Source organism: Somniosus microcephalus, chromosome 5, assembly GCF_052327205.1.
Source record: "Somniosus microcephalus isolate GS21.2 chromosome 5, FLI_Smic_1.0, whole genome shotgun sequence".
In the NCBI taxonomy this organism is placed as follows: Eukaryota; Metazoa; Chordata; class Chondrichthyes; order Squaliformes; family Somniosidae; genus Somniosus; species Somniosus microcephalus.
In genome coordinates, this window is record NC_140991.1 from 91,881,798 (window position 1) to 91,899,079 (window position 17,282).

The 17,282-nt window shown below is 40.1% G+C and overlaps 2 protein-coding genes across 2 annotated transcripts in view; both read left to right on the forward strand.

Moving 5' to 3' along the window:
* The window catches only part of LOC147117200 (tomoregulin-1-like), a 367,875-nt gene extending 359,051 nt beyond the window's left edge, over nt 1–8,824 (forward strand). The window contains 1 exon segment of the mRNA XM_085987985.1: nt 3,457–8,824. Coding sequence (XP_085844111.1) covers nt 3,457–3,547 — 91 coding nt within the window. The 3' untranslated portion in view covers nt 3,548–8,824.
* Nucleotides 8,825–8,928: 104 nt separating this feature from the next.
* Nucleotides 8,929–16,852, forward strand: LOC147117201 (caveolae-associated protein 4-like). The gene is made up of 2 exons (XM_085987986.1): nt 8,929–9,696; nt 11,682–16,852. Exons 1-2 carry the CDS (start codon nt 9,283–9,285, stop codon nt 12,312–12,314), a joined length of 1,047 nt encoding a protein of 348 aa, XP_085844112.1. The 5' UTR covers nt 8,929–9,282; the 3' UTR covers nt 12,315–16,852.
* Nucleotides 16,853–17,282: the final 430 nt, after the last annotated feature.

A 17,282-nucleotide genomic window follows, 5' to 3' on the forward strand; every position in this document is an offset into this window, starting at 1 on the left:
ACAAACTCAAGTATAGAGAAGGAAACCCGAAATGACCCGACACTCTCTCGGGTCTATGATTTGATGGTGAAGGGATGGCCAGCACATGGCGACTCACTGTTGCCAGCATTCTCGTAAGTGGGCAGAGATTTGGCAGATGGAATACAATACTGGAAAGTGTGAGGTTATGCACTTTGGCAGGAAAAATCATAGAGCAAGTTATTATCTTAATGGCAAGAAACTGGAAAGTACTGTAGTACAAAGGGATCTGGGGGTCCTGGTGCATGAAACTCAAAAAGTTAGTATGCAGGTGCAGCAAGTGATCAAGAAGGCCAATGGAATGTTGGCTTTTATTGCTAGGGGGTTGGAATATAAAAACAGGGAGGTATTGCTGCAGTTGTACAAGGTATTGGTGAGGCCGCACCTGGAATACTGCATACAGTTTTGGTGTCCATACTTAAGAAAAGACATACTTGCTCTCGAGTCAGTACAAAGAAGGTTCACTCGGTTAATCCCGGGGATGAGGGGGTGGTCATATGAGGAGAGGCTGAGTAGATTGGGACTCTACTCATTGGAGTTCAGAAGAATGAGAGGCGATCTTATTGAAACATATACGATTGTGAAGGGGCTTGATCGGGTGGATGCGGTGAGGATGTTCCCAATGATGGGTGAAACTAGAACTAGGGGGCATAATCTTAAAATAAGGGGCTGCTCATTCAAAACTGAGATGAGGAGAAACTTCTTCACTCAGAGGGTGGTAGGTTTGTGGAATTTGCTGCCCCAGAAAGCTGTGGAAGCTACATCATTAAATAAATTTAAAACAGAAATAGAGTTTCCTAGAAGTAAAGGGAATAAAGGGTTACGGGGAGCGGGCAGGAAATTGGACATGAGTCTGGGTTCGGAATGGTCATGGCCCTGTGGGTAGTGGAGCGGGCCCAGGGGCCGTGTAGCCTTGTTCTGCTCCTACTGTGTTCTAACTCTGTTAGATTTCAGGAGATGGTTTTATTCCTGTTCCTGGCTGGGGTGGAGATCGCCTTTACAGAAGGTAAGTACTGTAGAAAATATAGGGACAGAGTGATCTCCTGGAAGAATTTCGATCGCCTAGATGGGTCGGAGAGGAATTTCCCAGATTTTTTTCTCCCAAATTGGCCATTGGGTCTTTATCTGGTTTTTCGCCTCTCCCGGGAGATCACATGGGTTCGGGTGGATGCAGAGTGATAGAAGATTTGAGGTTAGGATCAGATCAGCCATGATCTTATTGAATGGTGGAGCAGGCTCGAGGGGCCGATTGGCCTGCTCCTGCTCCTATTTCTTATGTTCTTATGTAACAGCTGTCAGTGTGCCGGGGGACCTTGATGTGTGGATCCCGAGTGGTAATTCCACCCAAGTTGAGAGATAGAGTGCTCAATGAGCTTCATGAGGGTCATCTGGGAGGGGTAAAAATGAAGAACCTAGCCAGGGCGTTTGTGTGGTGGCCGGGAATCGATAAAGAAATCGAGGATATGACCAAGAGATGCACAGGATGCCAGAAGGTCCAAAACGCTCCACCACAGGCCCCGCTACATCCATGGGAGTGGCCCTCATCTCCATGGCAACGGGTACACATTGATTTTGCTGGTCCATTTATGGACTCAATGTTCCTAATCGCTGTGGACGCCCATTCGAAATGGCCAGAGGTCATCAAAATGTCCTCCACCACCACGGAGAAAACTATTGCAGTCCTACGGACCATCTTCGCCAGGAATGGCTTGCCAGAACAGATTTGCTCCGACAATGGGCCACAGTTTGTGTCAGAGGATTTCCGGAGGTTTCTGAGGAATAATGGGGTGAAGCATTACACATCTGCCCCATATCATCCAGCCACAAATGGATTGGCTGAGAGGTTTGTTCACACCTTTAAAAAGGCCATAAAGGCAATGCATAATGACGACATACCACTACAACACAAGGTGGATAATTTCTTGTTTGCTTACCGGAATGCGACACATGCAGTCACCAACCAAGCTCCAGCCATAATGTTCTTCAACCGAAGGCTAAGATGTCGCCTGGATTTGCTCAAACCAAACATAAGACGAGATGTTGAGGATAAGCAATTCCAGCACATAAATGAGAAGCCAACCAGGAGCTTCAAGATAGGGCAACCAGTCTTGGCCCGCGACTACCGAACAGAAAAATGGCAGCCAGGAACGATATGCACACAGCAGGGACCACTAATGTACACAGTGGACGTTGGAGAGAGCATCGTGAGACGCCATGCTGACCAGATTCTAGAGTCACAGGAACAAGCCAAACCCATACCACGAGCAGGTGCACCTGGTAATCAACCCGAAGTACAGATTGCGTCTACCTCAGAAGCAGTGGTATTGGAAGCTGACGAACCAACCAATGACAATGAGCCAGAATCAACTCCGCCGCAAGATCAGGATACTCGAGAAAGGCGCTATCCAGTCAGGATCAGGAAGCCTCCTCAAAGACTGAACTTATAAACGATTGTTTCAGTTGATGTATATAGTACAGAGAAAATTGTAATTGTAATTAGTTATTATTTAGTTGTTAAATGAATGTTATGCACTGTTTATCTAAAAGGGGAGGAATTGTTGTGTATGTGCCTTTAAGAGAAGAACTGATTCTATGCTGCAGTACCGGCAGTGACCACCCCTGTATATAAAGCCATAGCAGGCTTCTGTATTTCAGTCTTGAATTACTCTCTCTACAGTAAATACCTGTTTTATTGTTCTCCTGCAGTCTGAGTATTATTGATCCTCGGACACTGCACTTATCACTGCTGTGCTAGACCAGCCACTAGGATGTGCATAAAAGCAGCCCATTCAATTCACCCATTGATTTTTTTACTCCCTCCCTGTGAAGCATCAAGCCCTTAATTGTTCTTCGCTGGATTGTGTAGCTGAGATTGTGAACTCATCACATGAAGAATTGCATTTATTATCTCACACCCTTGGCACGGTGAGGTACTAATCCAATTTGGCTATAGACATACAATTCTTGTGTTAAAACTAACTTAGACCTCCAAGGATCGAGAAGGAAAGTCACACAAAGCTTCGTTGTTTTACATCATATTTAATTGGAACACTTACCTGAGCAAGACTAGGCAGTACAGCAGGATAGGACATTGCCCTTTTACGTGTAAGATCTGAATCGGAAGCCAGCCCACTGGTGTTACAAAAATCTCCTCCTATTTTCTGGCTGTAAAATTAGTTTGAATAGATTGTGGTGGGTGTGGGCCACTAAACTATCCCTAATTTGGCGCTAAATTGAGTTTCTCAGAAGGGCCACCAGTGTGAGAATTGGAAATGTCACATTGGTGCAGATAGGTGGCCCATCGTTGGCACAGAGTGGAGAGAGACCCTTATTCCAGAACTGGCCATGCTGCACCTGAACATGGCCGAGCAAAAAAAAATATTTTACAGAGATCTTACATTTATGAAGCTCTGATTATTTTCATCATTTGGTTCACAGGAAATGTCCAAAAAATAACCGAGGTCGTCGACAGAAACAAAACCTAGGACATTTTAACGCAGACTGCACCACTTCGTCAAGGATGGTCTAGTTTCATTCTTTTTTATACTTTTTTTCTCCATTTACCATGTCTCACCAGTTGCTGAATTACAAATGATTTTTTTTTCCTGAGAAGAAGAGATTTTTGTTTCAGAGGCCTTGGTTTTCTGGACCTTTGCCAGCGTCTGGATTACTGTGTCTGGTAGTATGACCAGGATGCTGCCATTTGTGGTAAACAAGTAAGACAGTCTAATTGTAACTGACAGTTTCACCATCCCACCAGTAGGAGGGTTTCTTGGTTTCTAGAAAAATTTCAAACAGAAAAAAAAACAAGTTAAGGTGATGCAGCTGGCATCAAAATAATATACTAATGAAAGGAACATTTTTGTACTTCACGAGCAGAATTTGCTCTTTATTTATGCCACTAACATATGTTGTGTAATAACCTTGCCACAATGTTCATGATAAATTACAAATGACACTCAAAAGGCAGAGGTTTAAACCTGAAGAGGTTTAAACAAGGGATCAACAGAACGTGCTAAAGAAAAGACTATAAATGAAAAGGGAAAAATGTTTACAACTGACTTTCCTTGCAAGAAATGAAGGTCTTTTTGAAATTATTAGGAAATGATGCCTTTTCAAACATTATTTGCATGATTTGTGGAACTGTGTACTGTGATTAGTTTAAAATTCAGAGCTGTTTGGATTGAGTATGTGGTGGACATCTGAGCACTACCATTCTAATAACTCTGACACGACAGCTATATTTGGCTCCCCTTGGTGTAAATTTAGTAACACATAAATGTAACTGGTGGTGCTTGTGGTGTGTGCCACACAAAAAATGGATTTGTCTTTGTAGAGCAAGACTTTAGGTTGATCATTTGGTGTATTTAATGAGATTCAAATGGTTTTAAAAGTTGAATTGATACACTGTTATTAGTCACTATCACGCTGTGGTAAAATACACTGTAATTACTAAAACATGTGTTGTACGTGAAATTACTTTGAAAATGTTACTAAAATCACAACAGTTTCACCTACTGGGTCTGTGTGTTATGGATTGTGGTTTAACAAAGTTTCATGGTTCTGTCACTGCAGTGACAGGGTGTAAGCTGACTTTGGAACAGCTATCACATTATCCCAGAAATCAATATGATTTTGACCTCAGCAAAAAAACAAATAGTGCCACCTCATTTCATAATTCAGTTCTCAGCTAATCTGTCAACATTCTATAAGGACTATCTTACAGATTATTTTCTGTAAAACTTCTTGGCAGATCACCAATTTGCAAATATTTAAAAGGAAATGCTGAAATTCAATTGAATGAGATTTTTCTAGTTTATTCTTAAACGTATAAAGTAACTTAATCCCTCACCTATAGTATTGCAATAAATATCTTTCCAGTTTTCTAACACTGATTCATTGAGAGACAGTAAATGTTATTGCGCTCCACTGTAAAACCTTCTCTCTTTAAAACCAGGATCATGACTTGGTGGTTACTTCAAATATATATCAATGAAATGTAAAACTGAAGGGCCAACATTAGAGATATTTCACCAAAATATAAGTGAAATATGAACAAAGTTTTATTTTAATCAGCAAATAAGTCATGGCCTTGCATTTTAAATGAGTGTCTTTTCATGCTGCATAACACTGAAACTGACAAGTATTTTAGAATCACCATAAATTAATATCAGCCGTGGCCCACTCAAGTCCCACTCCACAGACTTGAGCACGAAATTCAGTGCATTACTGAGGGAGTGCTGCACTGTCAGAGGTGCCATCTTTCAGATGAGACGTTAAATTGATAGCCCTGTCTGCCCTCTCAGATGGATGTATAAGATGCCATGGCACTATTTGAAGAAGAGCAGGGGAGTTCTTGCTGGTGTCCTGGCCAATATTTGTCCCTCAGCCAACATCACTAAAACAAATCATCTGGCCATTTATTTCAATGCTGTTTATGGGACCTTGCTGTGCACAAATTGGCTACCGCGTTTCCTACATTACAACAGTGACTACCCTTCGAATGTACTTCATTGGCTGTAAAGCACTTTGAGACGTCCTGAGGCCATGAAAGACACTATAAATGCAAGTTATTTCTTTATTTTATTTCTTTTATAAAGTTTTAATTTACAGTTAAAGTCATGGCAGTAGATTTTTATTGTAAAATTTAAAATGAACAGATACACCCTCGTGGATTGTTTTTCCATTTGTAATTTTCATAAGATTGTTACCCTATTGCTTTAAGTTTTATTTATTAATAAAAGACAATACTATGACAAACAGGCACATGGAATAATGTACAATATTTAGACACATTTTGTGCTCTACAAATACAGTGTTTTCGTATTTGAAATTAAATTCTACCTGTCGAGTCAAAAATAGTACATTTCTACAATATATTTGTGTCACAAGCAATGCCTCAAAGATACTTTGTCATAGGGAAGTATTGTCAATCATCTCTAAACAATTTTTATTAAACATAATACTGCCCAGTACAAATGTTTAGTGACCAGTGAGCCTCAGTCCAATCCTGTTCCACCGATGGCAGTGCCGTGGGCATTCAGACTTTCTGCATGTCACGAGATTTCTGCCATCGTGCAATTCAGCAGGTGACGTCTGGAGCCATGAAGTAAATGCACCAATTGGATTTAGTTTAAAAATGTGCCCGTGGAGTGGGGTTTGGAGGGAGAGATCTAAATGGTATGATGGGATAGAGGATGGGCAAACTAAGGTTCAGCCTATCATTCACTCTGATTCAATTCCCTCCCCAGCAGTCTTCTCATGCCACAGATTTCCCTGGCTGCTTTTATGTCTCTGCCAGTGATGCTTTATAAAACAATAACTTGCATTCATATAGCCCCTTTGACATAAAGTGCCCCAAGGCTCTATGTGGGGCGGGAAGTTTGGAATTGCAGAGTAATGCTGAAAGAGGCATTCATTGTGTTACTTTACCACATTAAAATGGTTGGCAGTTTCAGTGCTCTGTACTTCTGGATTGTGCATATGCATCTCAATTTTAAGTACAGAATTCGATTTTCTCCTCAGTTTATAGTAGCTGATCTTCTGCCAGTGTATCACTTCTGACTACTTAGGATTATTAAGATATATAAAAACTATCTTCACGGAATATCCATTTTTAAAGTTTTCAGCTAGTTTTGACAGTTCCAATCACCATGGGAAAAAATACTGATTATGGCAGGTCGAGATTTGCAGGAATGACAATATGGGAAGAATTCTCCTCCGCAATTCCATCTGATATTCATCTCAGCTGAGGCCTTCAGTTGGAGATCCATTTGATCTTCGAAGCACTCTGCCCCTTTAAGATCCCTCTAGTGCTGTAGTGGGGATGTTGCTGCAGCACCACCGGAGTTTCTTCACTTGCACTGTTGGGCTTCTTCTTGATTGCACGAATCTTGCCAGGATCCCGCCATGCAATAGGCCCTGACCCAGGAAAATGGGACAGATATAGCGGGGCGGGTGGAAGTCCACCTCAGAGAGGAGGATTTAATTGCTGAATGATCGTTCCTCGTACAGAGATTGGCCTCTCAAAAAATGGGCAATTGTTTTCTCTGAATTTCCTTGGGTCGGCACCATTAGGCACGCGGAAAGTTTCCTAATAGTTCGGGCGCCCTCCTAATGGTTCGGGAGCACAACCAGTGGCCTGGGTGGTTATTCCTCCTTACCCCAGATCTGCATCCAAAAGAGCTCCCAAGGAAATTCAGTGACATTTCCTTTTTAACTGGATTTTTTTAAATGTTCATCACATAGTGTCATTCCCAGTAACATAATTTAGTTTATCAAGCCATCATTACCAGCACTAAGTTAATCTTATTAGGGTTTGCTTTTAACATTATTCCGAGGCATGATTTTTCAGAATAAAGCTTGATTATGTTTCAAAATACAACAAAGTTGTCAGGCCTCCCCCACCTTTCCTTTCCCAGAATAAAATGGAAATTCTGTTTTAGACTTAAATTTAATTTTAAAAAACACATTGTAAATTCAAAAGCCTTGAAATTACTCCTTGGGAACACAATCGTACAATTACTTAACTTGTTAAATAATATGGGGCCACCTTCTATCTTTACGGTAGCGTATCAGGTCCAATATGCTTTTGCGTGCAATTGTACCGTCACTTTTACATCAGTGTGAAGTGTTTCTGAGTGGGCATCGATCCAAAAGTAACAACATAACTCGGGAGACTACTGAGCTGACCGAGGCTGTCAGGTGTCAGACACCCACCAGAAGACCATCTCATACTGGTTTGAGTTCACATCGAGTGCAATATAAATCCGGCCTAAAATACCTCATAGTGACAATACTGAAATGTGTGGACATCTAGTGAGGACTCGACTGTGATGCTATTCGTGGTCAAAGAACCTGCCTGCCTCGTGAAGGGTAGTCTCTTGCATTAGATATTGGATCATTGCTGGTACCATGGAACCACATTCTAGCATCAGTCACTAGCGTCAGGAGGGGAGGGGAGTGTGGAAATAATTGAATCTATATAAATTTGCATAACATTTTCAACAACTTTTCCCTGTATTTAATTTCACTGATAATCTGAAATAAAACGGATGAGGACTAACTGTTTCAGCTTCCTTGAGACCCTGATCCACAGAAACCACGTCGCAAAAATCCATCCCCCACCCCCCCACCTCTAATACCTAAACAATATAACTTTCATCCTGATATTTACTTATCTCATTATAGGTGCAGAAAAGCTGCATAACTTGCTTTCCCACAGTGCCATTTTCCCAACTTAATTATAAATTATATTTACTCTGCAGTTTGTTTTCCCAGAGTAATCTGCAACTCAGATCATTTCTAAAGAACCCTGTGCCAAAACTGACATATCCTAAAGAGGATTTAGTGTAAATTTGTAGTGGTCGTCACTAGATTTGAATTGCTGCTAGGTGGGCCAATGGATACAATGGCAAAGAGAAACATGCAGGGATCCTAATTATTTTATTCATTTGTTCATATAAACCATCAATAATTCTATATGTCATCACCTCCATTAGGTTTTTAAAGAAAGGGTTGAACCAGGGATTTTGGGAATGGTAAGCAGCAGTGGACAGAGAGATACTTTAAGAGTGGATTAGTAAATACTTATCATGTAACACTCTGGTTGTGTGGGGATATTTTCCACATTGCTCCCCCAACTTGGCTCTAACCCTGAAAAGACATGGCAAAGTAATGTTCCATAATATTTTAACTCCATGTGCAAACTGATAAAAATTCAGCTTAAAAACCATGAAAATTGTTAAAAAACGCAACACAGAAAGAAGCATGTTTGTGCATTATTAAAATAACAGTTTTGATTTCTGATGTGTGTATATCTGTGTTTGTTAAAACTCTGCCTAACAACGCCTTGTTCTATAAACTTATAGTGATGACCAAAATAAAAAGGCAGCTATGTACTGCAGTAAAAAGAGCTGTAAGATGAGATTTCAGATTTTACTGAAGGAGGACAGCTGTTCGATCACCAGTGTGAGAGTCAAAGGTATTTTCCACACTCAGGGTTAGAATCCGTCTTCGTGCACCCAAGTATTCAAATAATTCAAGATGGATGCATGACAGCCGTAAAACATGGGCGGCTTCCAGAGGTAGGTGGAGTCACACACTGCCCTTTTAGTCTTGGATCATCTGTGAGAATGGCTGGTTGATGTCTCACTGCCAGCACAGTGTGGGACACAGCATTGGTTGTGGCCACTAGCCTACACTCACACAAAGTTCATGTTTTAAATTAGACACAGGAGGAGAGCTTTCTGAACCACCAGCAGCATGGCTGAGGAACGAGTGTATTCAGATTCTAGCAACCTTGATTTTGATGTAGCCACCGCTGCTACAGGTGAAGGGGAGGCCGCTCCACTTAACCCATTAACAGTTTTAACTCTCCTGGAGAAAGTGGCCGGGATTGTTGACAGTGTTAATGAAACTCAGCGAAAAATGGAGCAACAGCAGCTGGAAATAGAAAACACTGTTAAAGAGATACAAATCGATGTTGCAAAGCTTAATAAGGCTCACTTGACTACAGATACCACAGTCGCAAAGTTGCTAGAGAAAACGCAAAAGATCAACGCTAATGTTAAAGATGTGAGACAGCGACTGGATAAAACCAACGCTCAGGTCAAAAAGGTTGAAGGAAACCACCGCGAGCTGCTCAAAAGGAATAAATTCCGTGTGGTCATATTCCAGGTATGTTCCATTTGAAATGGTCACTTTAGCTGTTTTAGTTTGAAGGAACCTCTTTTAAGATTCTGTACTTGGTGTTAAAAAGTATGAGGTATGGAACTAATCACAGCAGCTACTGAGCTAACTATTCTGAGTTCAAATTTATCCAGCAGGGTAATTGTTAATGTATTCAGTCTATAGCATTTTTTTTAAGACAGGACACCTGTTAAATGTTTTATAATCTGTACAATTCCCAAGCAAATCTTTTTTCCCCTTTTGTGTGTCAGTGCTCTGGAGTACAATAGTTGCTCTTTAAATAAAGTTACTGAAACAACAAATCATTTTTGGAGTTGAGTAACAGATGTAAAATTCATACGACAGTGTAGGTAGTATTAATACATCAGCAGGCCTCATGCCATCTGCATTGAAGGTTAATGGCTGTGGAACAGCGACTATTTGCTGCCCACATGAAAAATAATATGCAGGGAACGATACTGCATATTTTGCCTTCCAACTCACATCACTGGTTTATTTTTGAAAAGTCAGTCAGTGGAGTTTATGCATAGATGAAGACCTGGAAATATATTTAGAAGCTTCACAATGTTGCATGTCATTATATTTCATACACTGTTGTAACTTAATTAGTGACAATGGAACATGCTGTAGTCAGCATTTCCTTGGGAGTTATTTTAACATCTTTATAGATAATCTGATGAGATGAATGTTCTCATGTATTGTAAACTGCGCTGTCACCTTTCAAATGGATGCTAGAATGTTGCAGTAACAGAAGACTCCAGTTTTAGTATCATTTACCTCCTGCCTGTTTTGATAGCAATTAAAGACATTTCATAACAGAATGAGGGAATATTTACAGTCTTCTTGTTCCTACTCCATTTAAGTAACTCAGTATGTTTTTCATAAAATATTAATATTCATATGCAGTTTTTTCCCCTCCGCCTGAAAGCATTGATTCTTTGCTAAAGTACCGTTCCATATATGCCATGTTGACCTCAGGTACCTCACCCGAATGGCCATTATTCATGTGTGAGCTTTGCCACATGTGTGAGTGCCGGCAGGCTATTCGACTGTGAAGGTGATGGGGGAGGACATCACACACGAGTCTGATCCTGACCTCATCTGATGTCCATGCATGTTTAACTCCAGCAGGGGTCACTGGCTTGGAATCAGAAGCAGTAGGCATCCCTGATTTTTCCCTCCTGTAACCCAGGGCACAGAGACCAAATTTAATGAACTCACCACTACCTCAGTGCAATGTAGTGACCAAACTTGTTGGGATATTCTTTATCTGTGTGTCTCAACTGCTTATTGGACAATTAGGGGGGGATCATTTCAGTATACTTATTAAAAATGCATGTGGGAATAAAAATAATTTACTTGGTGTATCTATGCCATACAAAAAGATACAAAATTTTGCAGACCATACGACCATTTGTTCCATTTTAAACATGATCAAAGCAAGCTATGATAACTGAAGCAATGTTCAGTCACTTGTTTAGTAATCATTAGGGCCCTGAAATTAAACCGTGGGATAAGAGTGTACAAACTCTTAATGGGAGATTCCTCTCTCTGCTATTTAGCGATGACATTAATACGTCTAAAAAGCGGAGCGAGGAATTTCAGTATTGGTAAGCTAGTATCCCACAATGTAATTTTAGGACCCTTGAGAATGACTCTATCTTGCAAAACAAAAAGTTGATCATAGCATAAATTTTATAAGGAAAATGAATTGTGTTACAACAGACAGCTCAAAAGAGATTGACAGTGCAGTGATGTTATGTTACTTAAAAGGGATTTGCTGTTTCCACTGAGAAGCTGATAAAAAAATTAATTCATGTAGATGTGTCAGAGTTCATTTTTGTGTGTATGGATACAGTTGAAGAGAAATGTTAGCTGCCTAAAATTAAAATTACTTGCAATCTTCATATTGCCATATCAGCATACTACAAAATAGAAATCCAGAATAAAAACTGCATTTTGTACTTTCACAGGAAGAAAATGAAATGCCTTCCTCCGTAAGCTATAAAAAACTTCCTAACGAAGGGAATGTGGCTGCGGCTGAAGAAGAACACACTGCGGCGGCAGCCACGCCGCCACCAGACCTCTCCTCTGATGAAGAATTTGTTTATGATGAAGAAAGTAGAGCTACACGTCTGAAGAAATCGGGCCTGAAGCAGGTGGATAGTATCAGAAAAGCTTTTTCAAAAGAAAACATGCAGAAAACCAAGCAAAACTTTGGGAAGCAAATGAATCGGCTCAGTGCCACGATAGTCCCTCCAGACCGGAGAGAGAAGATAAGGATTTCAGGAGAGAGGATCAAAAAGTCCATAGTCGATTCGAAACCATTTCATATGAATATAAAAAAGAAAAATGAAAGAAGTGGGGCGGAAGGACAAGAAGTAGCTGTCAAAGGTGTAGGAGAAAGTTCCAAAGGCCAGGTCACGGGTACAGAAATAGGAGCAGAAGTTGATGCAGCAGGAGCTGCTGCAGTTGGTGAAGATAGCCTCCCAGCGACGGTTACACATGTTGCCAATACAGAAACGGTTGTAGTAACAATGGAAACAAAAGGTGAAGAGGCAGTACCTGCAGTGGCAGAGGTGAAGCGGAGTCCTGAGTTCAGTTAAACACAAGACTTAAAGCTGCGCTACTTAATAGCGATAGAAAGTGCTAGTGTCACAATTGTGATGTGAATACATCTATAAAATGTTCTTATACATCAAATCAAACTTGCCAGGTTTAATTATTTCAAACTTATTTTTTAATTTGGCCATTTTTTTGATGGAGCGTCACACTCCTGTACGAGGTGTCAATCCTCTCACGTACACCCTGCTAGCAGGCTGAACTGGACCTCAGATGACCGTGGATCAGTCTTCTGCATTTTTTTTCCTGATAGTTGTAGAAGTGGGTCTAGTGGAATTGTGAAGGATTGACGGGAAATTTACTATTCAAAAACAATTACTAAAATGTGGGAAGGTTTTTATTTTTAAGCATGGACCTTTGAAGAATGGCAGCATCGTTTAATTTTGTACTTGTATCTTAAAGTTTCTTTTTGAATAGGGCTGTTAAGTAGTGCAGCTTTCATTCTTGTCAGTCTCTCAGCTATCGTTACATAGCGTTATCTGGATCACTTTGTTGTCACATGCCATGTAGTTGCAAGAGGTTATTAAAAAAAAATCTGTTGTCAGTATGGTAATTGAAACACTGTGTAATCACGGCTCAGGACTCAGAATGAGATGTGAAATGAACAGTTAAGTATTGGACATATTATAGCATATAAATGTGGCATTAGACAATAACATTGTTCTTTAAAAATCCATGGACATTCGCCATATTCCATCCCACAGGGATGATGTTATATACTCTGTAATCATATTGCTGTGTGGTTTAGAAATATATTACTACAATGTAAATATCTTTCAAAACCCTATACCTGCACAAACATAAAATCAAAATAATTCAAGTACATGTTTTATTTGGGGTATTTTACAAATACTCTTTTTAATACAAGTATTTAGCTAAAATGAGCATGTTTTTGAAGTGTGTATCTTACATATTCACATTTGTAGCTTTAGTTAGTTTTCAAACTGAATTAGAAGTGTTACTGTACATGTGAAATAGTGTGATTTAGTTTAATATTCTTTGGTGTACTTTTCATGTTGTCTTTTCCCTAGCATTAATTGTGTGCATGTGCAAATACTAAATGGTGACTGCAAGCATCAGAACTATGTGTTTAGCTTTGGGATGTTTCCTGTGTTATTTGTAGAAAGCGTAAGTCATACAGTTGGACATTCAAGTGAATAAACTTCTTTAAGCTTGAGCAATCTCATTCATTATCCCTACATGCATATTCATTAATAGGTATAGCCTTTATAATTTTGAGTGTCACCTTAATTTATATACTTGTTTAAACTTCAGCACAGCTGACAAATGCCTGCATTAATTTTTCAGCTTCCCTTTTCTCCCTCTTCTGGAGGTGGTGACTCATTCCATGGGTGCTGGAAACCCTCTGGTATTACAGTCAAGCAGCCATTCTTCACGTGTGAACTTGTACATTGAATGTCAGCAGGCTATTCGACCAGGGAGAGGGGCATCACAACGAGCCCAATCCTGTCCTCACCCAATGTTCCTACAAGCAGAATTCCCAGCAGGAGTCCCTGGATAGTAACCAGGAGCTGGAATACTGGCCATTTTCCCCCAGTTTAGGGATGCTCAAGTAACTTGTTGAAAAATTGTTGCATTTTTCAACACTTGCCTTTATGACTGACAGGAACAATTAATAAGAATCATTAGTTCAAATTTCTCATACTTTCTCCCTTCAACTCCCTCTGCCCTACCTTTTAAGTCTTATTTTTTATCACGGTCTTTAGCTACCCCACGCCACACATAATTCCCCAACTAAATGACAGGCAGACTATCCGCTCCAAGCTTGCTCTGTAGTAACATACACACTCTGATTGTTTTCCCTCCTTGTGGGGAAATACCTTCTAAGAAATACCTGAGAGAAACAAGTCACTGAGTATGGACTTGAAGTAGAAACCTGTGTCCTACCGCTCCATGATCGACAACATTGGTACCTCAGTGTACTATACCACCAACCTGGCCAAAATTTATGAACCATGTTTGATATAATATGGCTTTTATATCACATATACAATAGATTTCATGCATCAGTCATGTGCCGTGGGTTATTCTGAAATAACCATGTGTTTTGATGTTACTAAGTAGTGATAAGTAGTTCGCAGATGACACAAAAATTGGTGGAGTGGTAAATAGCGAGGAGGGAAGCCTCAGGCTACAGGACAATATAGACGGGTTGGTTAGATGGGCAGAACAGTGGCAAATGGAATTTAACCCTGAAAAGTGTGAGGTGATGCATTTTGGGAGGACTAACAAGGCAAGGGAATAAACAATGAATGGTAGGACCCTAGGAAGGACAGAGGATCAGAGGGACCTTGGTGTGCATGTACATAGATCCCTGAAGGCAGCAGGACAGGTAGATAAGGTAGTTAAAAAGGCATATGGGATACTTGCCTTCATTAGCTGAGGCATAGAATATAAGAGCAGGGAGGTTATGATGAAGCTGTACAAAATGCTAGTTAGGCCACAGCTGGAATACTGTGTGCAGTTCTGGTCGCCACACTATAGGAGGGATGTGATTGCATTGGAGATTCACCAGGATGTTACCTGGGCTGGAGCGCTTCAGCTATGAAGAGAGACTGGACAGGCTGGGGTTGTTTTCCTTAGAGCAGAGAAGGCTGAGGGGGGACCTGATTGAGGTGTACAAAATTATGAGGGGCATAGATAGGGTAGATAGAAAGGAACTTTTCCCCTTAATAGAGGGGTCAATAACCAGGGGGCATAGTTTCAAGGTAAGGGGCAGGAGGTTTAGAGGGGATTTGAGGAAAACTTTTTCACCCAGAGGGTGGTTGGAATCTGGAACTCACTGCCTGAAAGGGTGGTAGAGGCAGGAACCCTCACAACATTCAAGAAGCATTTAGATGAGCACTTGAAATGCCATAGCATACATGGCTATGGACCAAGTGCTGGAAAATGGGATTAGAATAGACAGGGCTTGATGGCCGGCGCGGACTCGATGGGCCGAAGGGCCTCTTTCTGTGCTGTATAACTCTATGACTCTATGATAACAAACTTATTCCCTAATTCCCCATATCCTATCATGATGTAATAAATGGTGAACAGACCTCAAAGGATTAGTTGAAAAAATCATCACGTGTGTAGTTTTTCTTAAATTGTCTGGCCTGGTCTGTGTATCACTATGCCTGTAATTGTTTCAATTAACTTGTGTTAAAAACTTACCTTAGCGTAGGTTGTACAAAATCATAATTTAGTGTATGTTTAGGTGGTCCTCAGTCATTTCTAACTGTTAATGTAGAAGTAAAGTTTGCAACAGTAGTATTGTCAAATAGTATTGTCAAAGCACAGTAGCTATAACTTGTCATGTCACAATAGGTGGTAACAAGCTGCATGTTACTGCATTTGGGAGCTGGTTCAAGGCCATGAGAATGTAGGTCAAGAGTTTGAATATTGTTACAACAGCAAAATGGAAGGAAAGCTAGATAAAAGATTGAAAGCAGGTTGGGGGAAAATAGCAAGATGAATAGCGTATGTGAAAGAAAAATGGAGTAAGAAAGAAGTGAGACATCTTAACAGAAGCAACAAAAATAAAGACAAATGTGACAGGCAAAGGGTGATATTTAAACAGTGACAGTTCTAATGGAGAAAGAAAAGGAAGGAAAGAAGAACATTATTTTATGTTAAAGAAATAGATTTTCTTTGAGAGAGACAATAAATGAGATATGCAGAGGCGGAGACCTTACTGCGGGCTGAGGCTAGTCCAGTTTGTGTTTCTCTGTGTACATTTGGTTATTTTAAATCCATTCCTTCCCTGGATCTAAAGATAGAGAATACAGATCAGGGTTGATGTGACGCTCATAGATTCTCTTGTGTAATGTTGCATATAGATATAATTGGGTTCCCACTGAATAAATATTACAAAACACTCTCACATATAATTTGCATCTTTACATATTAGTTAATGCATCGTAACATTCATTAGCGCCAAGATATCAAAACACAGGGAATCGAAGAGGTGGTAGCTTCCAAGGCCCTGCAGTCACACTTACTGCGGACTGTGATTAATTTACATGCATTAGCACTGGCTTTGAAAGCCTGGTCTGCTACAGCAAAACATGTAACTCAGAAGTGGAACATGGAGCAAAACCTTATAGCAGACTATCATTTTATGAAAATCAGCAGAATTTCTGTATGTTATCAGGTGGATGGGGGAATAATAATCAGACTGAGACTGAAAAAAATCTGATGTGAATTGGAGATGCCTAATAGTACTTGACAGAAGCAAATTCCTGGTGTCAATAGAGCTTAATACAATTCCCCTATCCATTTCTACCATTTTCTATGTGAAGTAACATTGTATATGTAAAATATTTTAAGGCTTCTAATTATATTTATTATTACCATGTTAATCTGATTGGATGTTGAAAGTTAATTGGTTATCTGGAAGAATAAATCTGATTGCCTTATTCCCTTCTAATTATTGGTACTTGGTGTTTATACTAATTATTATTTTGGCTTTGGATGCAATTTATGTACACTAACTCAATAAAGAAAAGAATACATGCAATTTGTTCGTCTTAACTATTCAAGATTTTTGCTTTCGTTTACAACTGTCTTATTTAGCTCATTAACAGAACAAATCTGACCACTATAAATTCTAATACATCGATCTCCACATGGTTACTTCACACACTGAACATAACCACTAAGTAGTTTCAAGTTAAACAACGGGAAGTTCCTGGGGGTGGGGGGAGGAGAGGAGGAGGAGGAGGGGCAGGGGGGTGGGTGGTGACATCGGTTCTCCCGATTAGCTGCTATAACTTTGGCGGAAGATCAGTGGAACCCCCATTTACACATCTATGCGACCTCCCGCTGATCCCTGGTGTTTTAGTCATTAACTAAGTGAATAGTATAAACGATAAGCTATATTATTGGGTGGAATCACACACATCTCAAGACTCTAAATTAAAAAAGCCAGATTGCATAATATTTGTATA

Bases quoted from the DNA above. Each gene is read 5' to 3' on its own strand.
- LOC147117201 (XM_085987986.1), top strand. From the start codon at position 9,283: ATGGCTGAGGAACGAGTGTATTCAGATTCTAGCAACCTTGATTTTGAT. The intron at 9,697-11,681 runs GTATGTTCCATT...GTACTTTCACAG, and splicing joins TCCGTGTGGTCATATTCCAG to GAAGAAAATGAAATGCCTTC.